General features: G+C 41.5%; 1 protein-coding gene across 1 annotated transcript in view; it reads left to right on the top strand.

The window, feature by feature from the left end:
• plxna4 (plexin A4) overlaps positions 1 to 13259 on the top strand; it is a 236378-nt gene that overhangs the window by 173030 nt on the left and 50089 nt on the right. Inside the window, exons 7-11 of the mRNA XM_087180100.1 lie at positions 515 to 668; positions 3222 to 3321; positions 3665 to 3779; positions 12027 to 12227; positions 13114 to 13210. Of these exons, the coding sequence (XP_087036226.1) occupies positions 515 to 668; positions 3222 to 3321; positions 3665 to 3779; positions 12027 to 12227; positions 13114 to 13210 (667 nt within the window). The remainder of the gene's footprint in view (positions 1 to 514; positions 669 to 3221; positions 3322 to 3664; positions 3780 to 12026; positions 12228 to 13113; positions 13211 to 13259) is intronic.

Here is a 13259-nt window from a genome sequence, read left to right as displayed (position 1 = left end):
GCTCCTCTGGCCACTGACCGCCCTGCAGATGGATCTTTCTTCTGCACAGAACTTGCAGCTTTGCCTCTCATGAGTAATATTATGTTACAGTCATATTTGAAGAACATATTGGCTCCTAAACTGATCTGAAGCGCTCACAGATGTGGGAGTCTGATAGTTGGGACGAAGATCTAAGTTGTTTATCTCTGATGCAATTATGCCATGCCTCATCAATAGAAATTTAAACTGATGAATTGTTGTTTGTTAAAAAAAAAAAAAAAAAAAAACTGACTTTGTGAATGTGAAGTCACTCAGAAACAATGCGTGTCTGATTCATCCCTGTTTTGTTATCTGTAGCTGGTGCTAGTTCATCATAGTGTCACAGCTACACATAACTGTCATGAGTTCATTTCATTATTCTTTCACTATTTTTCTTATATGAGTCCATGCAGTTACTGCAAAGTGAATATTAACAGTGAATATAACATTGCACAGAAAGCTATTAACACACTTTTCTGTCTTTCTCTTCCTACAGTTGGTGTTGGAAGCCCATAATGTCCCAGAACTTTCTGCGGGTGTCAACTGCACCTTCGAGGATCTGGCTGAGATGAACGGCTTGGTGGAGGGAAACCGAATCAAGTGCTTTTCACCTGCTGAGAAGGAGATGCCACGCATTATTGTTGACAAAGGTAAGGGTTAACCCTATTGGGTTCAGGAACTGTACTATTCCCTGCCAGCTAGTGGTGTATGTCACATTGTTCAATTTGATGTTGCGTTGTGAACATATACAGATAAAGACATCAGTGCCTGTGATGATCTGGAGGATGCCTGCTGATAACCTGTCGAAAGGTTATTTGTAATATTGAGAAAAATATATTAAAAAGCCATTGCCAGAATCAACAAGTGATTAACATTAGAGCACCTGTTGAATACATGCCAGGGAAGCACACGTTCATCTGGATGTTTTCCCTTCAGTCAGAACCATGATAGACCTAGGGCTACAGGTGTTCTATGAATTTTTTTGTTTTTCTCATTGCCATCATTAACTCAACAGGCCTTGGAGCACTGCCTTAGGATATGTTTAGAATTGAGTGAACATTAGTTATTAGTCTGCCGTGGGATTTATTTACCACCTTCCCTCAAAGTGGATATGTTCCGGAGGGAGCGATGGGACCCCAGTTAACCCCAGTGCAAGAAGAAGAAAATCAAGCTGCACAGCTAAGTGTTCTTACTACAGCTAATTCAGAGCGTGGAGATTACACAGTCCCTGCAGACAATGTCACTGTTTCTATTACTTTCAAAAGGGTAACAGCTGAAACGTTTCTGATGTTATTCATTTCTCAAGCAAAGAGGGGAAAATATTTTTTCTCTTCCTTGTTCCACTGCTCTTCACCTCACCTCTCCGTGGTCGGCTAAGCCTGGTCTAATTGAACCAAGCTCCCATCTGGGAAGGCCTGTCCCCAGGCAGGTAATCCTCCATTACCAACCCTCAGTGTGTCCTCATGTTGCGATAATGAAGATGCCATCCTTCCATAGTTCCACAAAAAGAAAATGAATAATGAATGAAAAGAGAAATAGACAGAAAGAGAAAGATGGTGATCCATCAATAATGCTCAAAATTTACATACAAAGGAATGCTCCCTGATGGTTTTTAGACAATGTAAGAAAATGGTATTCACACTTGCTTTTTGTCATTTAATCTATATACATCTATATATTGTTTATTGGTATTGGATTCAAAAGGCAAACATGAGGTAAGTGTAGACTAAAATACAGAGACGGAGTGAGAAGACCAGCATTCATTACAGGGCTGGTGAGACCTTTTTAGTGCTCAGCTGTACACATGCACACATTCACATTTTCCCTTATTCATTCAGTGTACCCACATTAACAGGAGCATCACTCACACACACACACACACACACAGAAAATAAAACACACTGCAATAAAATGATTCACAGATAGACAGCACGCAGATGTACAGCTGACAGGGAGCCCAAGGGTGCTTTAGGGAATTAAAAGCATTTGTTCAATATTTGCCATGTCAGTCACATGTAACGCTGGTGATGCTGCTGTTATGCAAACATAGATGTGTAAATATGTGCTCTGAGACACACACACACAATGAAGAACCTTTTGCTTTGTCTTTCTCCCACACCCAAACATACACGCTTATATCCTTTTCCTATGTCAGGAAGAGGAAAACATTCCACGAACCTTTCATCTTCCATTTTCACCAGCACCCATTAGTCTAAGCATGGTTGAAAGAGTGTAAAGAAGGGAGATAGGTAGATGGAGTGAAGAGAGAGAGAGAGGGAGGGATGGATTTTGTTAGCAGGCTTCAAGGTAACATTTAGGTGGCCTAATTAGGACAGATCCGTTGTCAGCGGTGCTTTACTGTGATTGATGAATGATTCCTTCTTTGTTAGAGAGATGGAGAGAGACACGGGGGAGAAGAAAGAGTCGCAGTGTGGAAGGAAGCGAAGAGACCTGTGTGTAGAGATAGAGTGGGGATGAGAGAGAGCAGTACAGAGGTAGAGTAGCGAGAGCAGTTAGATGTGTGGATGTGCTGTTGAATTAAACATGAACTCCTTCATTAGGGCCAGACAAAAGGACACACCAAATACAGATGAGGCGCAAGCTTACATACACACACTTGCACACAGACACAGACACACACGCACACGGTTTTTGTTTCATCTTCCTCCCCCTTTACCTTGTCAAAGACACTCTCAAAGACTTTTCCAGGGGAATATTTTCCATCCCAAGGGAAATGTGTGTGCACCAACTTTTATTGTCTCTTCTAAGGTGGAAGGGATAGGGAGACTTAACCCAACAAAACCCTTCTTCTCTCTCTCTCTCTCTTAAGATACTACCTTTACCACTGCAACAGGCTGAGCACCTGTGGCTCAAAGCAGTGCAGTCATATTGTCTTCATGGGAAAAATGTCTAATGCAACTAGACACTGAAAAAGGATACGTGAACAAGTGAATAAAATTGTGCTGGAAAAGTAGCTATTTCGTTCTACCATTATTATTATACTGTTATATTTTTCCTGTTTGTTTCAAAAGTTGAATGAAACCATCAATAGTGGGTTCAATAAATGAGTTCTGAAACAAAAGCAATCATTGCTGCTATTAGTTTTTTTTTTTCTCCTTACCTTGCCTTTTCTTTCTACCTGAATAAAAAATGTACCTCTATGTATCAAACTCTTAATTTTGACTCTGATGTATTTTCTCTAGGTGACCACCAGATTGTGCAGCTCTATCTCAAGTCCAAGGAGACAGGCCTGGCATTCGCAAATACCAGTTTTGTTTTCTACAACTGTAGTGTGCACAAATCGTAAGTCTGACCACTTAAAGATTTCAAAGTTGTTTTCAGATGTGTAGTTGACATTTTTCAGATTTTACAGAGAAGTAAGAATTGCACCGGATGGCCAAAGCATGCATCATTTGTAGTCAGTTTGTCACTCTCCATTGACATTTCAAGTTGGAGTACTCTAGCAGACAACTTATCAGAATTCTTAGCCCTTCATATTGACAAAAAAACTTACTCTGACAGTGTTGGAAATATTTATTGTATACATAAGTAAGTAGGCATATTGAGCTTTTCTTCTCCAGTGTATTTGCTTCAGCTCAATACTAATTCACAACGCTGCCTTCCCTCTCCTCTGCTCTCCATTCAGGTGTCTGTCATGTGTGAGCAGCCCCTACCAGTGCCACTGGTGTAAATACAGACATGACTGCACCCACGACCCTCGCACATGCTCCTTCCAGGAGGGACGAGTCAAGAAGCCTGAGGTGAGCCTCAAACCAGGGCTGGTGATACAAGTGTTTTATTAGGTTTACATCTTTCTTACATGAACAGCAGTTATTCAGTCTTCAAACCGCACCTTAATAGGTGCTGCTGAGAGAGAGTGAAGCCCTCAATGGAGATTTGAAATGTGTGCAGGAGGCCCAAACTGTCTCGCAGCACCTCTAGGTTCAAGGACAGTCAACATGTGGCCCATTAAGAGAATGTCCAAGAATCCCCATAATTTTAATGCTGACCAGCTCCAGACAGCCTTTTCGTAGTGGGCCAGCTAAGTAATAAAACACAGTGAAATAAATTGAGGGGAAATGTTTGGCTACATGAGACTAATAGCTATCATTCTAGGTTTCACATGCAAAAAGAGTTATGTTAAAAGGATTGAGACACCTTTCAGCTGTAGTGCTTCCATCTGGCATGAGTCTCCTGGCATGTCTCGCTCTTGACTGCACATCAAAGGGCAGTGGAAGCTAATAAAACAGAGCCATTTCCTCTTGCCCATCCCTATTCCCAGCGACAGCTTAGTCTGTGTGAATTATCAATAATATTGGCAGCCAGTTCTATTCCCGTCGAAGCAGAGCCCACTGTAATTAGGCTGCTCTGCTGCAGAGGACATGCTACTCACTGGATGGGGTACATTCAGTGAATGCCCCCAACCCACCTACTTCCTGTCCTGTGAGAGGGGTCTCACTCTGATTTAGAGTCATTGCCACAGTGACGGCCTTCAGAGTAGTGCATGGAGGTAAAAAAAAAAAGGGTTGGGTATGTGCCTGTGTTCGTGTGTAACGTCTGGTGTCGGCCTGTGGGTACAGTATGTCTGTGTGTCTGCATGCTTCTTTGTATTTCTATGTTTGTGCGTATGTGTGTGTTTACAGTTTTTGCCTGCCTGAGCCATGCCAATTCACGGTACTTTTTCTGGGGAGGGTTTTACAGGGAGTTAGTGGCCTGTTAATCCTAGCCTGAGGTGAGCTATGATGAAGATCACTACTGCTCATGTCTGGGTTGGCAGGCGCTGCACGACGGGCAGGGACAAGCTTAGCCAGATTGCCTCCTTTGATGAGCAGTCTGCTCTCAATTGTGTTATTCCACCCATGTTTCCCCCGAGCCATTCAACCTGCGCAGACCATATTATTTTCTTTTTCTGCCATTTCCATTATCCTTTTGAACCTTCTGCTTAGTCAGGCCCAAGCCTCAGTCTTTGCAGGTTTACTTTTCCAATTAACTCAGGCGCTGGTGGTCAATATTGACTGAGGATAATAATGTGTGAATCTTCTCCTATTGTGTTGACAACTAAAAGAAAACCATAAATAAAGTGAGGGGGATTTGGTATTAGCACATTAATGACGTCCCTTTTTTGACATGTTGTTTCAGAAAAAGCAGGTGTTTTGCAGGCTTAATGACTTTTAATTTGCTTTTAATTAACCCCTCAAATCCAAGGTCATGTATTTGCTGCCAGATTTTTGGTTGACGTTTTGAATTAATAATTTAGACACACACACGACCATCCAATAGAATCATTCTCAAATTTGATGAAGGGAAACAAGTCAACTTTTCTCGATGAAATGGGATGGCCTCTTTCTGCTGGAGATGATTTTTTTGTGTACTATTACAATTAAGGGATTTCAGGCAGTGATCTGAATAATCCCTCAACGCTATGCTAATGATTGACGCCAGGCAAATCTCCCTACTGGTTGAGCTTGTTGTTAGTATGCATGGCAGGACAGAGTTAAAGCCAGGCCTGGGCGTACAGTGAGTGCCATTCTATTCATGCCAGCAATGATATGGGCTCTCGGATCAGACGTTTGCCTGTTGGCACATTAACCAAGGCCACGTCCCATCTTGCCCTCCACACATCTCAAGGACTTAGCTGTTCTGATGAGCCTCACTGACAAAGAACATGCATGCAGTTCCATTTGGTTACACCGAATAAATAGCCAAAAGTGATTCCTGACCACTGCTGTTCTATTGATTAAGAGATGAATAGGCTGTGCTTGTTTACACAATAAACAGTGTGTGTTTTCCTGCATATTTAGCACTTTCTCAGACCACATCCCCCATCCCTAAAATGCACACAACTGTCACACCTAAAGCAACTTATGAAACTCAGGACACTTCCTGTTCTCTTTGTCTGATGAAAATCACAGGAGAATATTTCCCTTTCCTATTCTGCTTCCTATAACACAGCATTCTCACATCCTGATCTGCTGCCAAGCCTTTCCCTAACATATTCAGCTCCGAGGAAGAAACAAAACACACAAAAATATTAATGTTACCGAATTCATATCATTTTTCCCCTAGCACATATATACTCGTGCATTAGTTACTTCTTGTCTGTGTTGTGGTGATCGACGCCTGGGAGTTTATTTGCCAGGAACTTTATTGATCAAGTGATCAATTTAATTTTATTAAAGAAGCTAAATGCCAGCAGTAATAGCTGTTAGTTGCCAATATTAGACCGAGATGGTGGAGAAAGGTGCTTCAGTTCAATCCAAATCAATGTCATACACAGGCACTGACTGCTGAGGAGTCAGTTGAGTATTAACAGAGTGAAGAGAAAAGGGATATGTCAAAATTGAGTATGAAAGGAAACGAAACAAAGTGGAAGAGAAATGACAAAATGAAGGTACTGAAAGAGAAAGATTGAAGAGCTTCACTATGCTGCTTAAACTGCTCTAACATAGGGACCTTGCTTGGATTTCATTTAACCTCTGTCTTTTTTTTTTCATTTGCCATCATTACTAGTGGTAATAATATTATAAGCACCATGTGAGTTCCTACCATAGAACCGAAAAGTAACTAACTACTGCGCTTGTGTTATGCGGGAAATTATTACTGGATTATTGCATGTGCACTAACTTTTGGTTTTACCTTGAAATAAAGTAGATTCGGTAATCTATATAAACTGTTTGTTTACGATCTGGGGGTGTCTTGTGTTTGTTGCTCCATCAGTCTTCATTGTTTTGGCAATGTCACCGTCCTCTCACATCTCGGCAGTCAGTTTAGTGAGTAGGATTTTATCATAGCCAATGGAGATGATGGCCAAAACCAGAGTTGTAATAAATTATCATGTTCCTTTAAGAGCAAGGACAAAGAGGCTGAGTGAGACCAAAAATTGCAGGAGAAAAAAGCAACGAAATGGCAGGATAAGAACAAGGTGAGAAGCAGCAGGAAAGGAGGGAGGGTGAACAGAGAGCAGGAGAGTGTCTTTGCCCAAGGCTCTGTAGGAAATGATAAAACAGAGGCCAGTTAAGGAGAGCTCTTGGTAACCACAAGGTGTGTGTGTGTGTGTGTGTGTGTGTGTGTGTGTGTGTGTGTGTGTGTGTGTGTGTGTGTGTGTGTGTACGTGTACGTGTACGTGTATGAAAACTTAAGATCCTCTTCATCTTCACACCCTACCCTGCTATAATTATGGGCCTCTCTCTCTCTTTCTTTCGCTCTCACACTCCCTTGCTTCAAACTATGCCAAGGGCTTTTACATTCACAGTTCCCACACCGCTTCCTACTTTCTGTCACTCTCGCTATCTCCACCCTTCACACCTCCCACCAGCCTCTAATTATCAGATCTAAGTAGGTCCCTGAGAAGAAAAGAAATCGGGAAAGAGAGGGGGAGAGAGAATCAGTGTTAGTTGATAAGAGAAATGACAAGGGTCAGTGAGCTAGATAGGACGAATAACACAGGCTTGGTTTAGAGAGCGATAAATGAAGGAGGAATAAAGCACGAGCATGAAGGAGAATCAGAGATGAGGTCAGACAAAACAATGAGTCAGTGATGGAAAGAGGAAGAATGAAGGATAATTATGTAGAGAAAAAAGAGAGGTACCAACTTGATTTTCAAAAGTCAGTGCTTATTATGTTGTTATGATGAGTCATGCTGTTGACAGGTACTTTTCTCTTTCTAGTGCTTTACTCCAAGTCCCTGATTACATGACTGTAGGACTGTCACTGACGTTCACATCTTCACATACAGCCACCTCCCTTCACGTTTAAGATGTATTTTAGTCTCTCTTGACTACTACTCAGATCAGTTATCTCTTCTTTCAGCCAGGAGAAAGATATTTAAGTGTTGTTTCACCCAAATACAAAAGAAACTTCCCTAATTCTACTGGTATCTACTCGTGTAGATAGTGTTGATTAAATTTATCCAGCTTTTGAGATATCCACCAAATCAATGGCAGCATTTGTCACATTACTGTAAATAATCCACTTAACTATTGACACTTAGAAGTGTCAAGGAAAAATGTTTAGAATTTGGTCTGCCAATTATTTCGTGTAATCAGGACTCTGTTTGTGAAAAGACATGTTGCATTTTTTATGTAATTTGCAAATGATGTAAACACCACAAATGAAATTCACCTTTCTAGTTTTATGGTTGCAGTAGAAATATCAGACAAATATCTTTTTAAAAAAATCCAAGCAAATAACTCACTGCATGGCAATACCACTAGACTTAATTGACAAAATGTTATTATTATTCTTTTTTTTTGTAATGTTGGTGAAATTACTCTTTCAACGCCACTAATAAGTAGCCTTCTAAAACACTGCAAAGTTTTAATATGACCATCTTACCACATTTCACTTCTCTACCCCACTCTCCTTCTCTTCCTCCTTCTGTTGCTTGGAGTCAAGCAGCTGACAGTCAACAGCCTGGTGGAGTGGAGAGCTTCAAGAGTTGCAAATTTAAATTTTTGTGTCTGTACGATGGCACACAGCGAGAGCATGTGCATATGTATGGAGTTGTGTTTGTGTTTATGTACTATGCGGCTTGTGCACGTGTATCTGTGAGGTGATTTGCATTTGCTCCTCTGTTATTTATCGCACCTCAGTCATCGGGGGTAGAAAGGGTGGGGAGCAGCAATATACGCACTGACATCAGATCAAGTTAACGTCGACGTAAATCTTAACAGGCGACAGCGAGTATAACTGCCAACGCCACAAGCATCAGTAGCCAACGAGGATATACACATGTTTGTCCAAACCACTGAGAGCCCACTTGGCCTCAGGGACTGCTGGCATCGATCATGGTGTGTTACATGAGTGTGTCTGAGTGTACATGTATACATAGAAACAGAAAAAACAGAGCTAAGTGGGAGGAAAAACACAGGCTATCAACAGCTTACATGCTTGTTTGTAGATTCCTTTCCACATCATGAATTTTTCATTGTTTTACTATTTCCTCTGTCACAAAATAAAAATTTGTTAGAATTAAGATTAATTAAGTTATGTTATTGATTTTAAACAAGACAAGGGGAATGACAGGCTATACTGCTAGCCAGGTTGATTGTGTGTGTGTGTGTGTGTGTGTGTGTGTGTGTGTGTGTGTGTGTGTGTACAATCTGCAGTGCTGGGGGAAGCCTGCGTCAGAATTACAGGGCAGATGACTGGTTTATGGGTTTAAATAAACTTGTGTGTACAAGCCTGGGTGTACTTGTGTGAAAGAGTGTGTTTATGTGTGACCATGTAAGATTATTAACCTGAGACCACATTCATGTGTATTTGGAGCATAGCTGTAAAAATAAATAAATGACTGATGTCAGTGTTGTAAAGAGTATTGTGGAAGGTGTTAATGAAATGTTGAAATAGTGAGGGTGTGTGTGTGTGTGTGTGTGTGTGTGTAGATAGCTGCTGCTCGAATTTGCATTTTGAAGTTTTCCATCTCCTTAACATGTTGTCATAAAGGCGAGATGATACAAGAGATGCTGTCTGGCTTTGACTTGTGGCGTTTATCTTATACTGTAATGGGATTCCAAGGCTATAGTGTGTGTGTGTGTGTGTGTGTGTGTGTGTGTGTGCGTGCGGGAGTGAGAGAGAGAGCGAGCATACACTCATATGATATGTCAGTGTGTTAACCTTGGATCTGTTTACATGTACCAGAAATGCTCATTTTGGTGTGACTTTAGATTTCAGACACTTCAGTGCATTTAGTTGGGATGCCCTCTGTGTGCGTGTGTGTGTGTGTGTAGTCCTATCACCTCATCACCATATGCCACTATCAGTGCAGATCTGTGTCTTTGAGATTCAGCTCAAGTCACCATGTTAAGTCATACGCCAGTGCCTCCTATGCCTTCATTTCCACAAACCAGATCAAATTTATTGTCCCTATTGTTCAAGTGTATTAACTGGAAGAGATGTGATTAAAAATGGATTGCATCTCTCTTTGCTCTCCCACTCATTTTCGTTCTCCAAATACGACCCTTCGTTCTTAGGAAAATGAGATTTGGAAGAGCAAACACGAATGCACCACCTCTTCCTTCCTCTCCACCACCACTGAACTCACTCACCCTGTGTGTCATTTATCTATAATGACTTTGTGAATAGTGTCACAGAGCGTTCCCCCCTCTCTCACCACACAGCCATCCAGTCAGTCACTCAGCCTAACCCAATCAAGTGGCTTTTAATGAACTTCAAACAAGTGTTATCACCCAGTTCAACGTGCGCTATGCTTCACTCCCCCCCAGCTCCATCCATGCGGGGGTTCACCTTATCTGCTCTCCTTCTTTTCACCCTCTTTCCCTCTGCCTCTTTGACATGCTAAGGCTCCTCCTGTTGCATACGCTTAATGGTATTTTTTGCCTCTTTCAGTCGCTCTGTTCTTTTGTTGTTCCTCTCTCTCATTTTGCCTATTTTGCTGTCTCTCTATCCACCGCTCTTCAGCGAAAACATGAAAGTTTGCAAAGTACTTAGGAAAGTGCTGTTCTCTATTTACTATCTTTACCCTCTTTTACATCTCTCCTCACCTTTCACTTCTGCTTGTCAGTCACGTTCCTCTTCGTGCCACATCTTTTTTTTTTACACTTGTCCTCTCTGTCCTCCTCTGTTTGTCTTTTCTTTTTTTTTCTTCTCTGTCCAACTCTTTCCCTCTCCTTACCTGGCCTCCTCTTCTTTCCATTACTCCTCTTCATCTTTCAGATAAGTCATAGGTGCTCTATATTTAGCCATCTACTCACACCTGAATTGATTGGCTGTTAATTTTAGACCTCCAATTGCTAAGTGACTCCCTCACCTCTCTTTTTCTCTCTCTCACTCTCTCTCTCTCTCTGTCATTCACTCTTGCCCAATTACTGCACAGGCAGAAATCAAACTTATTTTGATATGTCAGTGACATCTCTTTTTCTTGAACAAAAACATGAATGCAACAACCAAACATACAAATAAAAACTGCGAGCTCATATCTCTGTATAACAGTCTGATTCATTGTATCATTAATGTTCCCCTCCTGTGGGTAATGACAGTGGAGTACAGATTGAGCTGGCTCTTCATTCACAGTGACTGTGAGCAGTTCCCAGGACTGTGTAACTAAGAGGCTTCGCTGATCTCACCCTATAACACTAAAAACAGTTCATGCTGAAGTGTCCTTGGATTAGATTAAATGAATGTTGGTGAAGTATTGTAGATAAATGAGGAAAGTTTTGATGGCTCTGAGTTTACAGAACACTGCCAGGTTTTAGGAACATTCCTGGTGCAATTAGCGCCATCCTCAGTGTCTCCAAACGGATGTAACGGATTGAAAAGGTTGATGTTGCATTTCAATTAATGTCAAAAACTGTCAACTATTTAAAAAACCTAATCAATTTTAATTAATTAATTAATTAACTACCAACTATTTTTAAAGAAACTAATATTTTGACTGTTCTTTACTATATTATTGATGACAATAAAATAAAGCAGTGCTCAAACTAGTCAATTTCATAGTGTGAGGTTTTGTTTTTGTAAGTAATCCAAAATTTCAGCACCAGATCAGCTCCTTTGTGACGGGACTGTGTGGAATAGATCTGCAATCTGATATGAATTAATTTATCTGAGGTGCCAAAATTGGCATCACAGATAGGATCAGTATGTGCATAGTTGAAATTATGTCACAATGTTTTACAACATAAGGCTTAAATAATTTGAGCCTGCATGTTCGGTCTAAATGGTCTTCTGCATATGAAGTTTGGCATGGAAAGAGCTAGATTTACATATGTGAAAGTGGATCTCTAATAGAATTTGTTGTCTTCCTAACATTTCACCATTCTCCCAGAAAAATGCATAAGAAAGGTGACAGGCAAGCTGCGTTTGTAATGACACTCAGGTGCAGAATTCATCTGAGGCGAGTTCTAAAAGGCTTGGTTAATCTAAAGCTCAACAGTGGAATTGCAGGAGCTCCTTGAGTAACATTAATCTAGTTGCAATTGTGCATTAGACCCACTGCGAAGACCTGCAGTTGGTCACTCTCTTTCCTTGTCACTTTGTCTCTCTTCCAGGGGTGTCCCCAGTTACTGCCTGCAGAGAGGATCCTGGTTCCAGTCAACGTGGTGAAGCCCATCACACTAAGGGCAAAGAATCTCCCACAGCCCCAGTCTGGTCAGAGGGGCTACGAGTGTCTGCTGACCATCCAGGGAAACGAGCACAGAGTTCCTGCCCTGCGCTTCAACAGCTCTTCAGTGCAGTGTCAAAACACCTCGGTAAGGAGTGTGTGTGCGTACGTGTGCGTTTCAATATGTCAAGTTCTGTTACATATCATCATTTACCACCACCCACCCACACACCAACACAATCTCTATAAAGACGCCCCATTTCTATAAAGGTTTCCCATAAAAGAGACCATAATACTTTTTCGATCTCTGTCACACACATACACACACACACACACACACACACACACTCATTCCAGCTCAGGGATTTTTGCTCTGGCTAGACAGTGGGTAGATGAGACAAGAGCCTGACTTGTCTCACCTACACAACCATCCCTGTGATCGGGTTCCATTCACTGACTGAATAATACATTGACAGCAATGAAAGAATACCATGAAAAAGGCTTTATGCTAGTCTTGATGCTAATCGTCTGTTGATACAATAACATCTCATCTTCCTGTCTGTCTTCATCACTCTGAGTGTGTGTGTCAGTGTCTGTGTGTAGAGATGTCTGTGGGATCTGTGAGCATAATCAGAGTACAATCCAAATATTGTACTTTGATTGAGCAGTGAAGGAGGGAAACGGTAATTTAGCGGAAAATTATGATTCTAGCATCAACCCGCCATACTGCTGGTGTTACAGAACCAAAAGAAAAATAATCTTCTCTTTGAAAGCTCCCTGGTGTATGGTGTGTGGCTGTGAATTCAGCATGCATGCGTGTGAGTTCATGTGTGTATTCATTGTGTGTACAGCCACCTGTTGGTGATGCGTTTCGCATTCAAAGGTGTATTGTGATAGCGTAGGCTTTTGGACTTGGAGATAATGGACAGTTAAAAGTAGCCTAACAGCTTCTTTTTTACTCTCTCTCTTTTACTCTCTCTCTCTCATACTCTCTCTCCCATCTCTCCTTCCGTCTGTGGTTGCCATGGTGATAGTATTTCTATGATGGGATGGAGATGAGCAGCCTTCCTGTGGAGCTGACCGTCATCTGGAACGGAGATTTCAGCATTGACAACCCCGCCCACAACAAAGGTGAGTAAGCACACGCACATGCGTGCACACACACACACACACACACACA

The sequence above is a fragment of the Seriola lalandi genome, unplaced genomic scaffold (genome assembly GCF_002814215.2).
Source record: "Seriola lalandi dorsalis isolate HSWRI2012SDOR001 ecotype SW California unplaced genomic scaffold, Sedor1 jcf7180002054889, whole genome shotgun sequence".
NCBI lineage: Eukaryota > Metazoa > Chordata > Actinopteri > Carangiformes > Carangidae > Seriola > Seriola lalandi.
Note: the sequence above shows the minus strand (reverse complement) of the source record. Positions and strands in the feature narration are given on the sequence as shown.